The 22,873-nt window shown below is 46.5% G+C and overlaps 1 protein-coding gene across 1 annotated transcript in view; it reads left to right on the plus strand.

The window, feature by feature from the left end:
• Positions 1-22,873, plus strand: part of LOC147733279 (galanin peptides-like) — a 142,452-nt gene that overhangs the window by 39,709 nt on the left and 79,870 nt on the right. Inside the window, exon 2 of the mRNA XM_086958947.1 lies at positions 18,526-18,580. Coding sequence (XP_086815073.1) covers positions 18,526-18,580 — 55 coding nt within the window. The remainder of the gene's footprint in view (positions 1-18,525; positions 18,581-22,873) is intronic.

Raw genomic sequence — 22,873 nt, forward strand, 5'->3', positions numbered from 1 at the left:
TGGTTTTGGAAGCCATGTATTCTTCCGTGAGGTGCTGGGAGCCAGACGTGGTGGTGGGTGCTTCCTGCTGTGTGATCTGGGCAGGGGGTGGGCTCGCCTCGATGGTGCTGTGCTGCCCTGCAACTTGAGATAGGGTGCGGAGGTTGTCCATGAACTGTTGGAGTTCATGGTTGTCGATGTCCTGGGGCTCGTCTCCATCATCACTGACATGATTTAGGGTCTGCTCTGCAGGAGTTGTTGATTGTCCCTCTGCAATGTAAAGGGGAGATGCAGTTTCACAGTGTGTTCCATGTATGTTGAAGCATTGGCAAAGTTTACCTACAGACTGCATGACAATGTACATTGTGACTGTTTGTGAGGAGATGCTTATTTGATGCGGGACAGTGGACATTTGTGCTACATCACGGATGTGAGGTTGTACTTGTGCATTGTCATCTCACAGTGTCCTGCTATGCCAGATGTGTTTGTCCATTTTTGACAAGCATACGGCACTAGTTGTGACCTGTGTTCTGTTGTGAAAGTGTTTCAGTTTGTACCACATTGTTGTCAACGTTGAGGTGCTCAGATTCTTATGTGTGTGTGTTGCATTGGGGGTGAGTTGCCCCTGCAGCTCTCATTTGGCTGCCCCTTATCCCTTTCATATATTAGAACATTGGTCTTTATAAAATACAAATAATGAATTAGATATATATAGACTGAAATAAGTGCTATATTTGGAGTGTCCAGTCGGACATTCAATTTAATCAAACAATAAATTCAAAGGAATTGTGTGAACAACACAACAATATAGTATGACACAATCCTGCATCCTACAAAAACATATGACATTCACAAAACGAAAGCGACATTTCAGGCAAGATAAGGGTAGATTGCCGGATGTAAATGATGGCAAGCTTAATACAAACAGTGAATGCACTTTTTTTATCACAGTGGATTCATGTGCATGCTGTTTACATGGGTCGACGACGTTTCGATCCTTTCGAAACATTACCAGGATCATCAACAGGACAGTAATTCGTACAAGCCTGAGTTTAGAAATTGCCTTAGATCGTGAACAATCTACAATAAAGACAATGGGGGAGGTCCCGGTGTTATGCAGCTGCCTACCAAGAAGAAGATCTTCAGAATAATTGATGTTGGGGATAGTTGAGTAATTAGCAAATCCTTACGGGGTGTCAATACTCGATATACCGTAGGATCCAGGAACAGCCCGCCTTTGACTTCTGTGCTGCTACAGTGCTGAGATGTTGCAATGCAGACTTGGCTAAATTGGGCTCTTGGTCGAGTTGTGACTCTTGGGCACGGTTTGTCCACAGATGTGTTGGTGACTTCAGGGGTTGTTTGTGCACTTGGATGTGTCAGAGTGTGACCTGCTCCTTTCTGGATGTGGTCCACACTCAGCCACCTCAGTGTTGTGGCGTGCACAAGGTCATGATGATTGGACTGCAGCCATGCTAATTCTCATGTAGTGTCACTTGCATTATCAGTATGGCTCACAAATATGCATCTTTGCTGGCTTTCGCACATGTGCATGTGTTGGTTGTGAGATTGGTGATGTGTGGGGTAGGACCTCTAATGGCGCATGGTGGATGGGGGCCTACTTGGTGCTTGTATGTGAGCTGCAGTGAGGCACAGGGATCAGGGAGATGAACCACATTCATTGTGGGTATGCAGTGTGCTCTACTTAATTGTGCATGTGTGCCATTGTGCCCATCCTTTCCCGTCCTCCCAATCCCTGGTCGGTACTCACCTTGTTGATGTTGTGTCAGGTCATGTTGAGCAGTGTGAAAGTCCCCAACTACTGGCACGGTATCCCGACTGATGACTTTGGCCACCATTTTCTCCAGGTCATCCAGCTCCGGCTATGCCGATGGTCCCCTACCTCCAATCTGCATTGCTGCTTTCATGTTGGCATCGAGTTTCTTCTTGGTATTGCCCTTCACATCATTCCAGCGCCTCTTGACCTCTTCCATTGTCCTCCTCTATGCTGCAACTGCATTCTTATGGTCCAAGATGGTCTGCCATAGTTGCATCTTTGTTACCAATGACACGTTGGAGGTGGGGAACAGTTGTTGGTAGTGTTCTATCACCTCCTTTTATTTTTTTATTTTTTTTTTAAATATATTTTTATTGCAGGAATTAGCCAAAATCACATAATAGATCAAAGACATAACTTCAAAGGAAAAGAAAAGCATCAGATCCCCCGTGAGGGAATACTTCTCGTACACAGCCATTCAGCCCACAACCCGAGGGTCGGGCGGCGTCTGCGGTAAGGTCGCATACGGGGATCTGGTAGTTTGCTGGGGTCGATCTGAATAAACGAGCGATCTTCGTCTGCTTTTCCAAATCATCCCAAAAAACTCCCCCTAACACCCACCCAACCCAACTTCCCCCGGAGGAACAGGGGCTGACCACGTAGTATGAAAAAGACCCAGAATGGTAGTGAAATGAAATGAAAATAACCTACGCTCCCCTCTACCTCCATCCACCCCCCTCCCCTCGTCAAACCCCGCCATCAGTGTGTTGTGTGTGTGAGAAGAGCTTGTGGAAGAAACCTTTATCTACTGTATAGAAACCAGTGGTATTTATGTCTAACGGGACTCAGGTTGTGCTGCGCCATCTCTCTCGGAATCGCTGGAAGCGCTGTAATCTCGCAAGGCCTGCACCAATGTCTCCCATTTCTGTGCAGCTTCTAGCGCCCTCTCATTCTGCTGTCGCCTCGCCAGTTGGTACCGCAAGGTGCTCTCCCCCGTAGCCCATTTCAGAAGTACATTGTGCCATTTAGTGCCTGTTGGACCAACTCGTGCCTTCCAATGCCTGGTTATCTCTCTCTTTGCCAGAGTGAGCCCTAGGTCAATGAACTTGCTAGAGATTTTGTTTTTAGGGGTATGAGGGAACCAATGTAGGATCCCCACCACCGCGTCAAAGGTCAAGGATCTCCCAGTGACCCCATTGAGGGTGTCCCCTATCAGGAGCCAGTATGAGGACAGCGCTGGGCAGGACCACAGCATATGTATGAGGTCCGCCGCAGGTGATCGGCATCTGGGGAAAGCCGCTGTGTCTGAGGTGAAGTATTGTTGAATTTTCGCCGGAGTAAGGTAGGCCCGGTGGAGTACGAAAAAGTGAACGAATTGAAACCGGGCGTGGCGCGTGCCTTTCCAGGCACGACGCATTAGTTGTGCCCACGCCGTTTCCGGTATATCTTTACCAATGTCGGCCTCCCATCGGTTACGTAGTACGTCGAGCGGGGGCAGTCCCTCATAGATCAATCTAGTATATAAAAACGTAACCGCTTTGACCGTCCCCGAGGACATCATGACATATTGGCACACCGGTGATGTTGGTGGTTCCACTATACCCTTCTTCCAGTGCGTCTGAATTGCCCGAGTAACTGCTGTATGAAGGAGGAAGTCGCCTCGGGGAACGTCAAAGCGGTCCAGAATCTCCTGGAAGGGCAGTAACACTCCATCTTCATAGAGGTCTCCCACTAATTACAACCCTGCATCTTCCCAGTGTCTTAAGCGCGACCAGTCTCCACCGTGCGGCAAGGCAGTGATCATCCCCAACGGAATCTCCGGAGCGTACGGGAGTTTCAGCTCCCCCCGGCCATGTGCACGATTCCAGCACAGTCGTATAGTGCGTTCCTCGAGCGTAAGGCCTTTCAGGGCTAAACGCTGGCGTAACGCAATGTAGGAGATAATGTGTCGGGGCATACCCCTGCCCCTCCTCTCCTTCGGGCCTCGGAACTCTCTCGCTATCTCTTGAGTAAAGGTTTGCAATTGAGCCGCTAGATAGTACTTTTCGAAGTCCAGCACCGCTAGACCACCCTCTGATTTTGGTCTCATCAGGGTTTTGAGCGCCACCCTTTGGCGGCCCGATCCCCAGAGGAACCCCACCAACATGGATCTCAAGAGCCGGAAGGTGGCCGGCGGAATCCAAATCGGGAGCGCTCGGAAATAATATAACAGCCGAGGGAGTGCCACCATTTTCAGCAGTGCTATACGCCCAGCCACTGATAACGGCAAGGTGGCCCAGAAGTCCATACTGCCTTGTAGCGCACGAATACAGCGGGCTATATTGCCGTCTAGGAGGTCGGCAGGGTCATGGTACACATACACTCCCAGGTACTTGAGGCAGCTAGGTTCCCATCTGATCTCTCTAGCGGTGTCGGGTCTGGACTCCCCTTTTCGAACCGGAAATAGGCAAGTTTTGGCCCAATTTACCTTGAGGCCCGAGATCTCTCGGAATATCGTGAGGGCCGTATCAGCCCCAACCAGGGCATTGCTCGAATCCTCGAGGAAGAGCAGCAGATCATCGGCATAAAGAGAGATGTATTGTTGTCCCGATAAAGTCTGCAGCCCGCCGAAGTAGGTTCCAGTCCGGATCGATAACGCTAGAGGTTCTACCGGGAGCGCAAAGAGCAGGGGGGATAACGAGCAACCTTGTCTCGTGCCTCGTTCCACTGGGTATTGTTGGGAGACCAGCGGGCCCGTTCTCACTCTGGCCGTCGCCGAGGCATATAGCACCATGGTCCATCTGACAAATCCCTCTCCCAGACCGAAGCGCACTAACACTCTACGTAAATATTCCCATTCCAGGCTGTCGAAGGCCTTTTCCAGGTCAATCGAAAGGATTAAGGGGCACGGGGCCTCTGTGTGGGATTCCTCCAGTAAACGGAATAAGCGACGAATGTTCATAGTCGTATTACGTTTAGGGATGAATCCTGCCTGGTCTTCATGTACTAAGGAACTAATGTGACCCAACAGTCTCGACGCCAATATGCTGCTCAGAATTTTATAATCAACCGTTAGCATCAATAACGGTCGATAAGACGCCGGGTCATCGGACTCCCTACCAGGTTTGAGGAGGGGGACTACCAAGACTTCACACATCGAGCCGGGGAGGCGTCCCAGGCGTTTCGCTTCCCTATACACCACTAACAGTCGGGGAGCCAAGAGGTCCACATAGGCGGAGTAGAATTCCACCGGGAGCCCGTCGAGGCTCGGGGTCTTATTTCTCGCCATCCCCTTTATGGCGCTACGGATTTCTCCAATCTCTATGTCTTTGCCCAAGTCCTTCGCTATGTCGGGTTCCAGTGCGGGGATCTGTAAGGATTGTAAGTAGTCATCAATCAGGGCAGGGTCATGAGTCAGTCTACTACGATATAGCCTTTCGTAATACCTCAGATAGCAGTCGAGTATCTCCAGTTGGGTGTGTACCTCAGTTCCCTCCGCGGTGCGCATGGACACCGTCGGGATGGTTCGTCTCATGTGGTTGGCTAGCCAGGCTAGGAGTGCGCCCGATTTATCCCCTTCTGTGAGTGATCTGGTGACATAGGCCTTATAGTCGAAACACCGCAATCGTTCGACCTCCACCGCCACCGCCTCCCTCGCTGCGGAAGTCCGTTCCTGAAGTTCTGGGTGGCCGGGGCGGCGGAGCTCCACCTCGCGGAGCTTCCGGTCTGCGTTGGCCAGGTCATCGAGGATGACCCTTCGCATTCCCACCTTCTTGGATATACAATAGCCTCTGACCACCACTTTAAAAGCATCCCACTCTGAGGCCCTCGACCCAGCTGTGCCCTCATTCGTCGTAAAATAGTCAGCAATTTTATCCTCTAGGTTCGCCTTGAACACTATATCTTCCAATATCTCGGGGCGCAGTTTCCAAGTGGGTACACTAGGGACCCCTGGAAACCATCCGAAATCCACTAACAGGGGGTTGTGGTCAGAGATGGTTCTAGTCAAGTATTCAGACCGCACAGTCGCGGACACTAGTTCCGCGGACCCCAGAAACCCATCTAGTCTCACATGCAGTTCATGCATACCGGAAAAGTATGAGTAATCCCTAGCACAGGGGTGCTGCGCTCGCCAAATGTCTGTCAGTCCCCATTGAGTCTGCCATTCCTTCCTGCCTTTAGCCACCCGTCGGACTGGGGAATCTGGAAGGGGGGGTGTGAACGATCGATGTCAACATCCACCACCGAGTTAAAATCTCCTCCCATCAGGAGGGTCCCCGATAGGAAGTGGGCCAAGGAGCCCGATAACGCGGTCAGGAAGGCGAGTTGGTCCACGTTAGGCGCATAAATGCAATAAATATTCAGAGCCCTACCCCCCAATGCGCCAGAAATTGCCACGTATCGTCCCTCCGGATCCACCACCGATTTGGAAACCTGTAGGGGTATCCCAGCCTGCACCCAGATCAACACCCCTCTCGCGTAAGCTGAATATGTGGTGTAGTATACCTGCCCTCTCCATCTACGCTGTAGCGCCACCCCTTCCGCTTTAGTAAGATGTGTCTCCTGTAGCAGCGCTATCTGCACCCCTCTACGCACCAGATAAGCGTGAATTTTGTGCCGTCTGGACATGGCGTGAAGGCCTCGCACATTCCAAGTGACGCATTTCAGATTAGTGAACTCAGCCATTGTGCCAAATTGTCTCATCCAGGTTCCCCCAACACTGCTCAGTTATGGATCGTTTTACAGTCAATTCAACACCAATGGCGACCTCCCCCCCCAAGAACAACAGAACTTCCCCCTGGAACAAACTCCCTTCCACCCACCCCAGAATAGGTCCCAAATAGTGCCATCTAGTTCCCATCCAAACCATACCCTCAGTAAACCCCCCTTTCCCAACTAACCCTATGGTAGCCACCGCAGGTATGCCTTAAGGGCCGAGTGGGGGTCGGGCGCCAGCAATGGGTCACCGAGTCTCAAGCTACTGAGACTAGACCGAGCCCCAGATCATGAGTACCAGGCACAGCAAGCCACCCCAACCTCTTCAGTGATCCATGGCCCAGCAGCGACTTCCACAGTCCATTCACCCCCCGCCACATTCCCCCGCCCAAATGGAGTCAGCTCACCCGAGTTCATCCCTGCCCATCTAGCAGGCCCTCTGCCGAGTTCGGAGTTACCACAGGTAAATTAACACTGTCCGTTTCCGAGTCCTCAGTGTCCAATTGGGCCCATCTCCGCCGGGCTCCGAATCCCCGACGATGGGTCCGCCCTGGGAGCCAGATAAGTTAGAAACCATTTCCAACACTCCTCGTCGCTCGGCCATAGTCTCTAACATCGAGGGTTTGCCCGGTTTACCCCGGCGGCTCCGAAGTCGTTTGGATCTCTGTTGCTGTCCAGTCTCCGACGTCGCTTGGGAGGAGGAACCAAAGCCATCTTTACCAGCTCTGTACAGTTCAAGCCAATTGCAAACGTCCTCCGGTGAATCAAAGAATTTGGTCGTATCATCAAGGATGATGCGGAGCTTCGCTGGGAAGAGCAGGGAGTACTGTATACCCTCACTCCGCAGTTCTCGTTTGACCGCTAGGAAAGAGGTCCGCTTATGCTGGGTCTCATACGTATAGTCAGGGAAAATGTTCACTTGACTGTTCTCCACCTGGTACAGGCCGTTGTGTCTGGCGGCATTGAGGAGAAGATCTCTGTCCCGGAAATGCAATAGTCGCGCCACTACCGGGCGTGGGGAACGGCCTTGTTGAGGGGGTCTGGCCGGTACCCTGTGTGCTCGCTCCAGGGTATTGAAGGAGGAGAGACCTTCCGGTGCCACTATAGTCCGGGGCCAACTCTCTAGATAGGTCACCATGTCGCCATTTTCAATCTTCTCCGGTAGGCCCACCACACGAATATTGTTTCTCCTATTACACCCTTCAGCGTCCTCCGCCCGTCTCTCCAATTCACCGATCCGGGTCAGGGCATCTTTTATCGTAGCGGCCAGGGTCTTTTGCGCTGGTTCTAGGACCTTCACCGAGCTCTCCACTTCTGTGACTCTGTCCGAGAGCTTACCGTGGTCCGCTCGAAGGAGGCCCAAACTCGTTGCAACTTGGGCGATGTCTTGCTGTAGGGCCGATCGTGTGTCTGCGATCGCCTCTAGGATCCTATCAAATTGCTGCTGTAGGTGAGGGCTTCCAGATCTCTCCGGGTCATGTCGATCATCTTTATCCGGAGCCTCCTTGTCCGAGGCGGCTGGAGTGGTCCGTTTAGGTCCCCTTGGTTTCCCCATGGCGGCCGTGCTCTGTAGTAGGAGGCTCGACAGACGACCCGCTAGGAAGGGGCTTCAGTTGCTGATCTTCCGGTGAGCGGCTATAATGATACGAGCCTTCTACCGTACCCAGCGTAGTGGTGCGGGGTTCTTCCACTGACCAGACCTCTCGGGATGAGCCACAGCCGAGTCCCCGGAAGCAACTAGGGGGGAAGTAGGGGCGATCAACGCCAGACGACGTAGTCCCGCCGGACCGAGTGAGGCCTCGGTCTTCCGCCACCGATGAAGCCGGGTCTCCGACAGGGCAATCAAGTGTTATATTGTCGCTTGCAAAGGTCCCTCGCCGATAGTTATAGGATCTTGGCGGAGTAGAGTCGACCGTCTCGGGCGGCTCCAGCCACGCCCTCCGGCCACCAGGGCCCATCCAACGCCAAAAAATCGACTAGCAATCTTCCGGGAAGGACTTCGGTGTCCGGAAACTCCCGGATCGTCGGATGGGTTACCGTTTCTCCGAGAGAGGAGATGTGGAGCAGGCAGGCACAGAGCCGGCAGCCTCTTCCGGGCCGGGTTTCTCGCCAGTTCTATCGAGCCGGACCGGGTGCCATCTTGAGCTCCGCTGCGCTCCCTCCGCAACTTCGCTTCTCGACAAGATCAGTCGATTTTCGGGTTCCTCAGGCGCTTCACCAGATCGGCCCCATCTCGATCTTCAATTTGAGGGGATTGGGGCGCTGAAAACCCTCGGGATTCAGGATAAATGCGGGCTCAGTCTTGGAGCCGAACTCTCAGGCGACCACCGCCATCGGCGTTCAAGCCACGCCCCCGTGTTCTATCACCTCCTTGACGATGATCTTACTTTCCTGTGGACTGAACTGCGTCTTCCTCTTCCTCTTCTCCTTGGCCTTCCCCGACCCGAGATTCGTTGCTGGTCGTCTGTGGGGCTTGTGGGGTTCGCGTTGTCCTCTGCACTTGGTCCCGGTGCGTCCATGGTGCTATGGTGTACATTTTTTAATAATTTTTTTTCTCTGCTTTTATAGTGCATTTTCCCGCATGACGCGTGGGAATTGCAGGCCTGTCGCTGGTTATCGGTGATTTTTGTATCGCGATTTGGGACATTGCCACCTTTTTCGCGTTCTGCATTTTTTTTGGCATTGCGTCAATTTTACTGCTGTCATTTGTCACGTTATCGTGAGACTATCGCACGGTACCGTTGTGTTGGGGATACTACGTTAACACAACATTATTTTCCCGCAATAGACTGCGATGTGAGAAGGTGCGTTAAGCAAATTTTACGATAATTATCACACGTTCTTGAGAATATGCCCCTACATTTTTTAAATAAAGCCGCCTTGCACTGCTGGGTTAGGATCACAAATGTCTGAAATTGAGTAGTATACATTGTCTGCAATATTTCACTATTTTAACAAAAACATATTTATGATTATGCATTATGCGGTCTTGAGGGGAACAAATAGTAGTCTGCTATTGAGGGGAGTATATCAAATACTACGAGACAAATGGTTTATCGTATGTATTAACTAACGCTAGCTTATTAGTTGCAGCGTTTTTCTTGATTTCTTGATTATTATATTTCCCCATTTTACCTCAATTTAGCTCACTTTAGGAGTAGTATACTCAGGACGGGACCCTGTGTTGTCCTGAAGAAGAGCTCTGGGGAGGCTTGAAACATGTTGACGTTTACTAGGGACCCCTAACCCATTATAGCTAGGTCTGCCAGTATCTCACCCCGTTTTTAGACATACCGACCAGGAGCTAGAATAAAGTTATTTCGCCCACTAGTTAGGTATTTTTAACTCACTTCCTTGGGGCTGCTGTTTGAATCCCTGGTGTACCTTGGTGTGGACCCACGTTTGTTTCTGTTCGCTGTTTGTGCCTTGTTGCCGCTTCTCCCCACTGCTGGCGCCGTTGGACATCGGGCGTAGCAGCCGAGAGGGAGAGGCACTGAACTACAATCCCCAGGTGCCCTCACTAACTCCACGCCTCTAAACGCGCCCGGAGGCGCTTTAAAACTACGTGGCATCACCGACAGAGCGGGCTGCTGTTTGAATGCCTGGTGTACCTTGGTGTGGACCCACGTTTGTTTCTGCTCGCCGTTTGTGCCTTGTTGCTGCTTCTCCCCGCTGCTGGCGCCGTTGGACATCGGGCGTAGCAGCCGAGAGGGAGAGGCACTGAACTACAATCTCCAGGTGCACTCACTAACTCCACGCCTCTAAACGCGCCCGGAGGCGCTTTAAAACTACGTGGCATCACCCTCATCGCGGGACGTGCACGGGACTAGCCGGGCTGAGCCCGGGCCATCCGGGGCAGGCCGTGGCTGGGCTGGGCCACCCCCCTTACCATTGGCATAAGGAATTGGACGACCCAACGATTTTTCAGGTACTGTTGCTCCCCTGCAGGTATTAAAGAAAGCTATTGACTGATTAAGTCGAAAAATGGGTAAGAATACACCTATGGCTACCCGTTCAAGTACTAGGGATAAAAAATGCCTTAATACACCTTTGCCAACTTTGACCACCATAGACCGTATGTTACAAAAGACTATCGGAGTCGTTGTTAACGCTATTGAAAGCACGGAGAGACGGCTCTCGTTGCCCCCTAATACGCCAAGACGCCCAAGGGCAAACGTATGCACTCTACAAATCGTATAAATAAATAAATAAATAAATATGTGTCTACCATCATTGGCTACTAATGAAATGGATATGCTTGCGAATATTTCAGACTCTTTACTCGTGGGCTCCTATGCTGAGTTTCCAAGGCCAGTGGGAAACCCTGGTTCTCCGTTATCATAGACTATGCCTCTTGTACCATCACCTTTGGGATATAGGTTGTCAACAATGCCCATACTTCAGCCATCAGGACTGTCAGAGGTGCCATCTAATCCTACTACCTATGTAATTAACCTTGAGGGCTCGGATGCCTCATCGATCACTAACTGTGAAATTTCGGTTAGTAGGGATAATGAGACCCTACCCCAAAAAACAAAAGGGCGAAAATGTAAACAGGGAAAAAGTGCTTTTAGTAATGAAAAATGTACAAATAAAAAGATGGGAAAAAGGAATGGCAGACGTAAAAAACATACGTTAGCACTAACTGTACAAAAACAACAGGGGGAGGCATCAGTGGGCAATTTAAATGCGCCCGAAATTAACAACCCCGGAGAAAGTGATGTAACCAGTGCTGATATGTTACCACCAAATCCTGTAGGTTTTATGCTCTATATGGAGCAGATGTTGACATCCTTAACTTTACCACTGTTGGAGCGAATAAAAAATCTCACTAATAAAATAGGTGATTTAGAAAAGCTGGCCCTAGGTAATTCTGAAATACTGAAAAAACTTCGGATTAACGGTTTAGCCGGGGAGACCACAGGCGTAGGTAAAACCCTTAATGTAGCTGCTATAGCTAAGGGCCTACCAAAAACCCGAAATAACACATACACTCAGGAAAAAGAGGGTAGTAAGCAAGCCAAACGGCTACCTATAGCCGTAGTAAATACTGGACAGAAGCCAAAAAATAGTGTTAATGAAGGGGTGGACATAGAGATCAGGGCGAATAAATCAGGAGGACTACAAATTAAGGCAAATCCCCCAATAGATGCAGCCAAAACGGGCCCTGTTATTCAAAAGTTTAAACAGCCACGCATAGATTTACTACCCGAGTCCATGCCTTACACAGTAGTATTGGTGGGGGTCCCGGAGCTTTCAAGCGAAAGAGGTGAAATTTACCCAAAGCTACGAAATAAGGTAGTGTTTTGGATGAATTCTCATAGACCACTCCCAGGGCACATACAAACAGAAATCACTTTTGTGCGTAGAGTGGGATGGGTTGGGCACACACAAAAAGATTTATCAGGAGATTGTATAATCGTCAACTTTAGAGACAGGCGTGCTGTTAAACATATTTGTGGGTAGAACTCATTCCAAGGGACTACAGGGATCCAAACTTGGGATCTGTCTAGATTTTATCCTTCTATGAGTTTAAAAACAAGCATACAACCTTACTGGCATGGAGAAAATTGGGAAAATCAGTATGATAGGTTTAACATCCCAACATATAACCGTTTTTCTACCCTACAAGGGATGGAGGGTAGTGACTGACTTGCAACAGATTTATATCTCTCTTCCCCTGGAACATTGCTGAGCAAATGTATTACTAGCCCTGTTCTAGTTAAGAAAGTTGTAAACCAGATAGAGGGTGGTGATTGTGGAGGTTGTATAGACCCTGGGCCAAGTAAGCAGAGCTTAAGTGCCATAAAACATATAGGTCAAAATGGAGGGGATATATTGGATGTGGAGTGTGACCTGGGGACTGGGGCTAGTTCAGGGAAGGAGAATTCACTGGCTTTGGTGAGCTGGAATATTGCTGGTCTGAGGTCAAAGTTGGGAAACGATAATTGGATTAATCTTGTGAACAGTCAGGAGGTTATATGTCTACAAGAAACATGGACTATAGCTCCAGACCATGTTAATGGGTTCAGGACATATTTCTCCCCAGCTATAAGTTCGTCTCATGGGAGGGCAAAGGGTGGTTTATGTACCTATGTGTCTAATATGCTCTCTCATGTTAAGATTGAGTTTGTTATAAACAACAGGTATTATCATATCCTGAGGATTTCTTTTAACACAGAGTGTCCTTTATGCATAGTTAATTTCTATAATAATGTTCCGCCAGAGGAATTGGACAATATTTTTAAAAATTTAGGAAGGGATATAAAAGCGTTGCTAACACGAAGTTATCGGGACGTCTGTGTTATTTGGGCTGGAGACTTCAATTGTTCAACATGCTCTAGGGCTGAAAAGGGCACCTGTGGTGTCATGCTTGATAGTGAAACTGCTCTGCCACATTTTGAACATACCAGATGTGGAGATATTTTAAACGAGATCCTCTTTGAGAACGATATAGGCTTTGTAAATAGGTTGGTGAATCCGGAATGCCCCTTCGTTCCCACTTTTTGCGGTAGAGGTGCTACATCCACTATTGATTATATAACTATGACCGTGAGACATGGCGGAATTCTTCAGTCATTTACTACCCTTGATAACTCACTGAGTGACCACTATCCCCTGAGATTAATATTGCGTAGGGATCAGACCACTTCAGGTAGAAAAAAGAGCGCCTAATGTACGAGTGGAAAATATCATTATGACCAGGAAAAATGGCTATTCCTTAAAATTGTCAAATGTAGTACCTGCAGATTTTCTTAAAAAGTTAGTGAGGATTACTAAACCACAGTTTCAGACTTGTACAGATCCAAATATGGACGATGGCAAGGTTGTTAACAACTTTTGCTTGATCATTGAGCAAATTAAAAAATTGCTCTGGGTTGAAACAAAAGGACACAATAAACCAAAGGAGAGAGTGAGGGAATTTGTTCACAAAGGTGAACGGAGAGTACTCCTGATCCCCTAGGTATCAATAATAAACAAAACAAGAGAGGAGTACCATCAGAAGTAGCTTAGTTAAAGCGCTCTGAATGGAATGAATGGGATGAAAAAGAAGAGAGTCCTTCCTTTCTAAGAAACCCCTCACTCACCGACCTAGTCGGTGACATGCTTCATCATCGGGGAGGCACGGAGAGGCGAGTAGGTACCTAGAACTTTGTGACCAGCTGAACTAATATGGCAGCATGGTTTTACCTTCCCTCCACCCCGTGATGCCTAAAAGATCCTAAATAGGAGTCTTTTTGCTTTTCAGCTCAACCATTGTTGTTTATGAGCTTTTTTCACTCTGACCTATTTCTGTCAGTTGTGCACAGGAAAATAGGGACCGGCAGGACGTTAGTGTGTCCTGACCACCCATTTTCCTTTTTGGTCCTGACGAAAACCCGGAACTTTTCCAACATACGGGTTGAAACATGTAGACCTCACACATAAGAGATACTCACGGTCATAATACCTAAACATATCCACACACATATTTTAATATTGTCCAGTTCTTGATAATAAAAACTTTCTACACAAGTATACCAGGACAATTTTTAACATTTTTTTCACTTCACACACAAAATACCCGCTCCACTGTAGTCCAGGTGTCGCAGCACACCCTGATGGCACTCGGCTGTCAGGGTGGACCCCGATGATGAAGCATGTCACCGACTAGGTCGGTGAGTGAGGGGTTTCTTAGAAAGGAAGGACTCTCTTCTTTTTCATCCCATTCATTCCATTCAGAGCGCTTTAACTAAGCTACTTCTGATGGTACTCCTCTCTTGTTTTGTTTATTATTGAAACAAAAGGATCCAAAAAGACTAAAGTTAGTTGGTTTTACGCAGCCAGTACAAAGGCATACTCATGCACTACACGCTCCAGAGAAAGATAGGGTGTTGGTTAAGGAGTGTAGATATATTTATAAGCAGGCACTAAGAAAGAGTAAAGAGGCCATAAAACAAGAGCTTTGGAAGTCCCTGTGTGAGGCCTCGTTAAGTCGAGATATAGCGGCTTTTTGGAAAGTTGTAAACTCCCCTTTTCTGAATGATAAAACCACTGGTACAATAGAGGTGGCAATAACAGAAGATGAATAGGTGAAATACTTCAGTAAATTATATTCTGAGGAAGGTGTAGTAGCGGACTGTACATCTTATGAATTGCCAAAAGGAGAACTACCCCTCTATAAGAATACCCTGGTACATGAATTCACAGTAGAAGAAGTCAGTGCCAGTATAAATGCAAGCTTGAGGGGCAAAGCACCAGGCCCTGACGGGGTACCGGTGGACCTCTATAAAAATAACATTGAGCTATGGGCCCCGATTCTCGTAAGGGTTTTTAACTTCAAGTTCCAGTATGCTTCTTTTTCATCTTGGCATGAATCATTAATAGTCCCTATTTTTAAAAAAGGTGACAGACTTAGCTGTCAATGTTATTGTCCAAATTCGCTCTTGGACTCCACCAATAAAGTTTTTGGCAGAGTCATTTTAAATAGGCTACAACTATGGGCTGAAGAAAACAGGTTAATAAGTGATCTGCAATATGGATTCAGGAAGGGGCTTGGGACAATTGAGCAGTGTCTGAACTTATATATTTTAAAAGAGAAGTATACAAAGGTTAAGGGGGGTTGTCTGTTTTTAACATTTGTAGATTTAACCTCCGCATTTGATTGCGTATCACATAGTAAGCTCTGGATGGTTATGAAAAAGATGTGGGTAGACACAGCAATTATTAACTTTTTAAGGGAACTATATCAGGGCGTATCTGCAAGAGTTAGATTTGGAATAGGGGAGGAATGTACTGCACCCTTTGCTATTTCTAGAGGTGTACGACAAGGCTGTTTGATGGCCCCATTCCTTTTCACACTTTACATAAATAACCTTGAGGAAACTCTGATAAAGGAATGTAGGGATTTGCCGATGGTGAGGGAAAGACCAGTGCCTGCATTGTTATATGCCGACAATGCGGTTTTAATGGCTCGAACCCCACGGGCCCTGCAAGCCTTGGTCTTCCCTTTTGCAGACTTTATGAACAGCTTAAATTTAAAGATAAATTGCGCAAAAACTTTCACCATGACTTGCGGCACAGGCGCAACTAAGAAGAAGAAAGCTGTTCTTATTGGCCAGACTTCAGTTGAGTCTACCCTAACTTTCTCCTATCTGGGAGTTTTATTTCACTATACTGGAAAGTGGAACACTACTATTAAGACTAGAAAGCTGTTATTTTGTAAATCCATAGCGGCTCTTAAAAATTTCAGTCATAAATTGGGTAAAAAACCTACGGGGGAAATGTTAAATGTGTATAGGACTACTTGCGTAGCTATAGTGACCTATGGAGCAGGTCTATGGGGGTATGCCAACGTGACATCGCTGCAGGTGGTGGAGAATCTTTTTATGAAACAACTTTTGGCTCTCCCTAAAAGTGCCTCCATGTATGCTTGCCATACAGAACTTGGGGAGCCATATTTAGAAGATATCATTAAGACAGCCCCAATACTGTTATGGCATAGAGTTTGGACAACTGATGAATGCCGGCTAAACCGCCTTATCTTGAATGATGTGTTAGGCCTGGAAAAGAAAGACAAAATTTCCTGGTTGTCGTATGTGAAGCAATTTTTTGTGGATTTAGAAATGGTACATTATTTTAATGACCCATTGTCTTTAGCTAACATTTCAAGGAAATCCTTGCAGAAAATGTGTATGGTATCCCTCCCGGACAAGAGAGCATTAAAAGAGTTAGAAAAGATAACTGTGGCTGCTCATCAACAAACGGTAATTTCAAGGAAAATGCAGCCATATCTAAAGCTGACACTGAGCGAACATGAGAGGTTTTTATTAACCCGTTTTAGATTTAATCTACTGTTTTGCTTATTTAGTTACCCCAAAATGAATGATTGGTCGAAACAGCTGGCAAAATGCCCTTGCGATGATGTATCAGAGCAATCAGATATGCATATTCTTTTCTTTTGTACATTTTATATGGATTCTAGACGCAGATTAGTTATTCCCCTACTGAAGATCATGTGTGTTAATCGTTGTCGCCCTGCCTTTTTAGCTGTACAGCAATTGGATAATATTTTAACTGTCGTATTTATTTCCTCATTTTTAAAAAGCGCTCTTAAAACACGCAAATTAATGGTGTTATGAATTTTGATGAATTATTTATTGGAGAGCGGAAAAAGAAAATAATGATTTGTATATTGACTTATGATAACAGGTGTATGAATTATTATTATTATTGTACTTTTGAGAAGGTGTGTATTTGCTAAATTGTTTATTCTGGATTGTGATTTTATCTGTACTTTCATGGTTATTAAGTTTTTAATAGCCGAATAAAGAAATTTTGATTTGAACTCATTCCTCCACTCCACAACATAACTGCACTACACATAGATCCTCACAAAAGTGCTCCTATGTAACGTTGCAAGTCGTAGCAAGCCTCAATCCGCAACGGATTGAGATGCCCCTATGATGAAGCATGTCACCAAGGGGAATCCCTGGTGAGTGAGGGGATTCAAGAAAGAAAAAAAAATATCTCCTGCTGATTTTTCTACTCAGACTGAGCGAAAAGCTTGTTCCCTTTTTTGCTAAGTTCTTTATCCGACATCTCGGATTCTGTGGGTCTAATTACGCATAGTGTCAGGTGGCATAACACATATTGTGCTCAAGCAGATGTAAGTGGTCGTGCATTATTAGAGTGCAGAGTCACCTGCTGAAACATCTGCTAACACGTGCTTGTCTGGTTCTCACAATCTTTGTCGAGAGGAGTGTCCAGTGAAATTCACCACAGCAGGCACTTATACGAAGAGGTTCATTGTCACTGCTCCTGGCTCCAGAAGATTGTTCCATGGGAAAAGCATGCAGGGACTCTGTCAGGGATGAGGAATTACACAGTCTCAGCTCTTGTTAGTGAGTGCGGAGACTCCACAGCGCAGCCTACCTCCTGTACAAAAGTCAAACAAAGGGGCTTTTGCTCAGCCTCTGCACCCAGTGCTTTAACATTGAGTCAAACACATCTTGGATGAGCCCTGAGCAGTACTGATGTCCTACCATCATGCTGTTGCTATGGGGCCGGAGGTCGGAACTTGCCTTAGGGCGCGCGCTTCCATTGCTATGCATGACTTGCATGGTTGCACATGGCCGGCACTACTGCATCAGCGCAGAAGCTTCCATGCAAAACAAGAATTTTTAGAACATACCATCCGGCAAATGTAGACCATTTACGTACTTTTCTTGCTCATATTTTAAGTAAGCTTTTCTGTTTAGAACTGGACCATAGACAGCTTCAGTTTGTATGGCATGGTAGGTGGATGTGAATATTGGGCAACCTCGCCCCGGCATCCACATGTCACGGCTTGAAAAGCAGATTGCTGACAAAATGCTAAGGCTGCAGACACAGTTAGAACTCTACAAGTGCCTGTGCAAGTCTCACTTCTCATTGCAAGACCTGAGAGCGTAAAGCATTGCAGGGGCTGGGCAATGTAATTATCGTAATGGTCATTGCATTAAAGTAATCGCATTGCCCTGCTTCTGGCATTGATCATGAGGCAGATCTCCCAGCAGGAGAGCCCGTGTGGTGGCACCTACGTGCGGGAATGCCAGGGTCCTCGGGTAGTGTGGCATTCCGGGGGGCTGGGGGCTCACAAGATTCCTGCTGCGGGTGTTGCTTCAGGAGCACTGCATGGCGCCGGGCAATGTCATTACCTTCTTGTCATTACCAGGAGGCAGGTACATTGCCAAGCTCCTGACAGTTCTCCTGAAAGCTGATGGAACAGCCCAGAATTGCCTGTCCTGGTTTTCACTGGAATCTTTCACTCAAGGCTAATTCGGCATGTTGGAAGTCTTTGGTGCCTTACAGGTGCACTGACGCCTATGTACTAGCAGGTGTGACTGTGTGTATGTGTTCGGATTGTGTGTATTTTGCGTGAGTGAGTGGTTTCACTTTTATGGTAATATCATTTTATGTGCAAATAAACACTTTGAAGTTCCAAAGCATGAAATGACTAATCTTGTTCAGAGATGTGGCACCGTCCCTAGTACAGCGCGGGCATGGGACCTTTACTATTGGACACTGTCTAACTGACGTCATCTTTTTGTCAGGCAAAGGAAAAGAGAGGCTGGACGATCAACAGTGCTGGCAATCTGCTTGGACCAGGTAAGTGCGCCTGGAATACTCTTGTTAAAATATGCCTACTGTTCAGTAACCCGAATGCAGTGTTTCACGCAGTACTTATCAGATCATGGCCCTTATTTATGAGGCCTTGCGTCAGTTTTGCGTCGCCGGTGCGTCACTTTTTGTGACGCACCAGTGGCGTAAAATATGCGCCGTGTTGCGGCATATTTAAAAAGTGACGCATCTAGGTAGATGCGTCACTTTTTAAACCCCTGCGCCACATTATACCTGCGTCAGGTAAAATGTATGCAGAGGGGGCGTTCCCCGCAAAAAGCCTCGTAATAGTGACGCAGTGAAAACTATGAGATTTTACTGCGTCACTTTTAGGATGCTGTTGCGTCAAAATCTTGCGCCTGCCTCACAGCAGGCGTAAGACTGACGCAAGCCCTTTCACATGGGGCTTTCCCCATGTGAAAGGACGCATTGCTGGAGTTGCGTCACTTTTGTGACACACTCCAGCAATGCGTCACTTTTGCGCTTACAGATACGTCAGAAATACTGACGTATCTGTAAGTCCTTGCGACATGATGCGTCATATTATAAATATGACGCATCACTCATGTCTCAAGGAGGACGCACTGAGAAGTGACGCATCGCTGCTTTCACGCAGCGATGCGTCACTTCTCATAAATGAGGCCCCATGTTTTTAATTCAATGATTTTGTTTAACGTCATCCTTTTGAAAATATTAAACTGGTTGAAACTATTTTAAATGTATTAGATGTATTTATTTTAAACATGATCAGAGCATTACTGCATGTGAACAATTCCATAAATAAATGCTTTAAAAATCATGACATCACATTAGTTTTTTAAATCTAATTTTATGTTATCCTATCGTACCCTATGTCCCCAAAAATGCACTGAACGTATCTGGGCTTAAGAACTGGTTTAGATATGAAGTAAGCTAAAACACACGACAGCAGCTTTTCCTCACAGGACATGTGATTTTCGGACCGACATAATACAGATCTTTCTGGATCCTGACTTCTTATTACAGATTGGGTGTAACAATCGTACCGGATTGTAATTGTGGACACCAGTGGCAGTTTTGGTCCTCCTGTATTGAGTGGCGAGTGGTGACAAATAGGAGCCACTGCCAATAATCCCCCCAAGCAGTACACACTGCCTGTCATTGCCAACCCTCTGCTGAGGCAGGGAGGCATTGTTTGCTTTGTGGCATACCCCACCTAATTGGGAGCTGTCCTTTGTCACCATTTGTGCTGTGTATCATGTTGGTATCAAGGTGCTGGTGGAGGAAGCTACACCGACCCAAAGCTTCGACCAGCCATTGCAGGTCTTAATATTGGTCCTATTGTGAGGGGTATAGGAATATTCCAGGGGGACTCCATCCACCCACCTGGTGAGAAGGGGAGGCACAAACCGTAATACGCCTCACCCCTCAGCAGTCTCATTTCTAACCCGGCCTCCAGTCACTGAAACTTGCAGGTGCAGAGACGGATAATTTTGTAACCATCATAATGGAGGGAGATTACTTTATATAATGTTCTTCCATTATGGTTTTCTCCTCCTGAGTGGAATAGTACACCACCCACTCTGGCGGTTCGTATGTGCCTTGCATGTACATCTCGCATGCTTAGTCGGCGATTATTTTCTAAAGAGAGCAGGCATGAGGAAAAACAGATAAGGAGGGTATACTGCTTGCATCTGTCCATTAAATATTTGTATTTATCATTGGCTGTACAGTTCTTCAGTTACAAAAGGTGTAATATATATATATATATATATTTTTTTTGTCCTCATTTGCCTTGACCTCAGTATGGGAAGATACCAACCACCTAGCGAGTCCTTGCCTTAGGATCCACTCAGAAGTCCCGCCCATCCGATGCCAGGACTCAAATAATATTATGGGTGGGGGATAAAACCCAGAGACATGAGGCCTTCAGACTGACTCCATCTAGGTGCGTTACCACCTGTAGGACCATAATCGGAACGAGGCTATACCCAGTCCAAGGAGTGTTATCGGCATAATCATAGGACCCGGGGAAAAGAAAAAAGCAAAAAAGCAAACAAAAAAAAGCCGGATTCTATCTCCACTCGATGAGCAGCTCCCAAAACACCAAATTACGCTTACTGCCTGATCTATTAAGGTCTAATCTAGATGTTTCATATAGTGATGTAAGCCATGCAGAATGTGAAGGGGCTGCTTTTTCTGTCCAGTGTATACAGATTTGCCTTCTAGCCAGCAAGATAGCATAGAAGAGAAATGACCTTGATTTCCCTGTGATATTCCTATCCAGACCAAAGATAATGAGTGGGAGTGTAATTGAAAGTGATGTATTCATGATGGAGTTTAGGGTTACCTCCACTTTTACCCAAAATCGATTTATGTCAGGGCATTCCAAAAACATGTGTACATCTGAAGCTCCCTTGAGATTGCATTTGTTACATTTTTTGTCTGGGAGAAATTTAGAAAGTTTAAGTGGCATAATATATGCTTGGTGTGCTGTAAAAAGGTGGTTTCTTCTTAGCCATGATGGTTTCACAGTCTTGTATAAGAGGGCAAAAGAAGTTAGCCACATCTCATCACATTGAGAGCCAATTACTGCCCCCCACAATTGGTCTGGGAGAGAGAATTCTCCGTCAATTTCTTCAAGCAACTGCCAATACCAGAATGCTACCTCTCTTCTTCCCACTGGCTTCTCCACTAGCTGTTGTTCTAGAGGGCTTACTTTCCCCAAGTGTTTATCTCTTCTGCGCTGGCCCCTTGTCCAGCTATCCAGCTGATGTATTTAAATCTGGACAATCCGGGACCGACGTGGTCTTTTAACTCGTCCCATGTAATTAATGATCCATCGGTTACTAGTTGACCCCATTTTATAATCCCTGCTTGCTCAAGTACACCTGACAAACTATCTCTCATATATAGTGGAAGCCCAGGAGATTCCCAAATTGGGGCAAAGTTTGAGTAGTATGACAGCCCAAGTTTTTTCCTTATGATAAGCCAGGTCTTAGCCCAAGATTGTAGTATTTTAAGATTGATTTTTTTGAAAAATTTCTGGCTGGCAAATTTAAACATAAACCCATCCACTGATAGGTTTGCCCCAATTAACATAAAAGGTGTAATATTAAAAGAGATCTGCACTGTTTTCCCCATCACTGAGTGAAATTACAATATTTTGAAGCAATGGGAAGTCAAATTTTATTTAGAAAGAAAGGTCAGACTGAATGGTTTATTTTGTGAGATGAACCTTATAATGACACTTTAAGAAACTTTAGAAACAGAATATGCCGTACCCGCATATGTCTCCCATCCAGCTGGGTAATGATAACTGTTATTTAACTGAAAGGAAAATACTCAGAATGTAGTGTGAAACTGAGGATTTCTTTACCTGTGGTCAATGTTTTCCGGAAGATTAAGATATATAATGAGGTTTGAAAAAACATGAGTCTGGAGACTATTTTACATAGCTGCAATGTAAGGTACGTGAAATAACGTAAGAAGGAGGGTAAGCAGAGATTATGTGAATCCAAAATGTAGTAGAAGTAGCAGTAGCCCCGATGGGAGCATCATCCCTGCTGCTCTGCTCACACACTCCAACTGACATTTCACTCAACCAGACATTCTATGACATGACTCATACAATGTCTGAGCAGAAAGGCACAGAATGCAAAGGAAGGACTAAATATAAAGAAGAGCAGGACACCACACACCCTCCTCCTTTAAAGAGTTGGAGGATGGAAATGCTCAGCATAAAAACAAATAAGAAAAGGAAGAGGAAATTCAGAGGGATATTACACATGCACAACACACACTCTCCCTTATAGCAAAAGGAAATAAATGTGCTCTAAAGGATGCAACACATAAGCCCTAGGAAAGAATGGTGCAAGATAGAAACATGCAGCAACACACACCCATCTCCTTACACAAATAGAAAAAAATGTGCTCCAAAGGGTGCAACAGGCTTTTCTAAGTAAACGATGATGCAGAACCAGGGTGCTAAAGATGTACCCAGTAAAAAGTAAATGAATCATAAATTTGGGCACAAATGCCCATCACAAGTAAATGGAAAAAGGTAGGAACCTAACCCCACAAAATGGTTTGAGCCCAAAAACTTGACCTATCACCAGGAAATGCAAGTAAGAATTGCACAACCAACTGCATTTCAACAAAAACTAACTTTAACATTTGGGGTACCACAAATGCCCCCTCAATATGGTTTGAGCATTCAAGTAAAGTAAAATGAAGCCCACTACCAATAAGAAAAGGTTTGAGCTCAGCACAAAAATGCTCACCACCTGTAAACACACGCAA

The sequence above is a fragment of the Lissotriton vulgaris genome, chromosome 2_1, assembly GCF_964263255.1.
Source record: "Lissotriton vulgaris chromosome 2_1, aLisVul1.2, whole genome shotgun sequence".
Lineage (NCBI taxonomy): Eukaryota > Metazoa > Chordata > Amphibia > Caudata > Salamandridae > Lissotriton > Lissotriton vulgaris.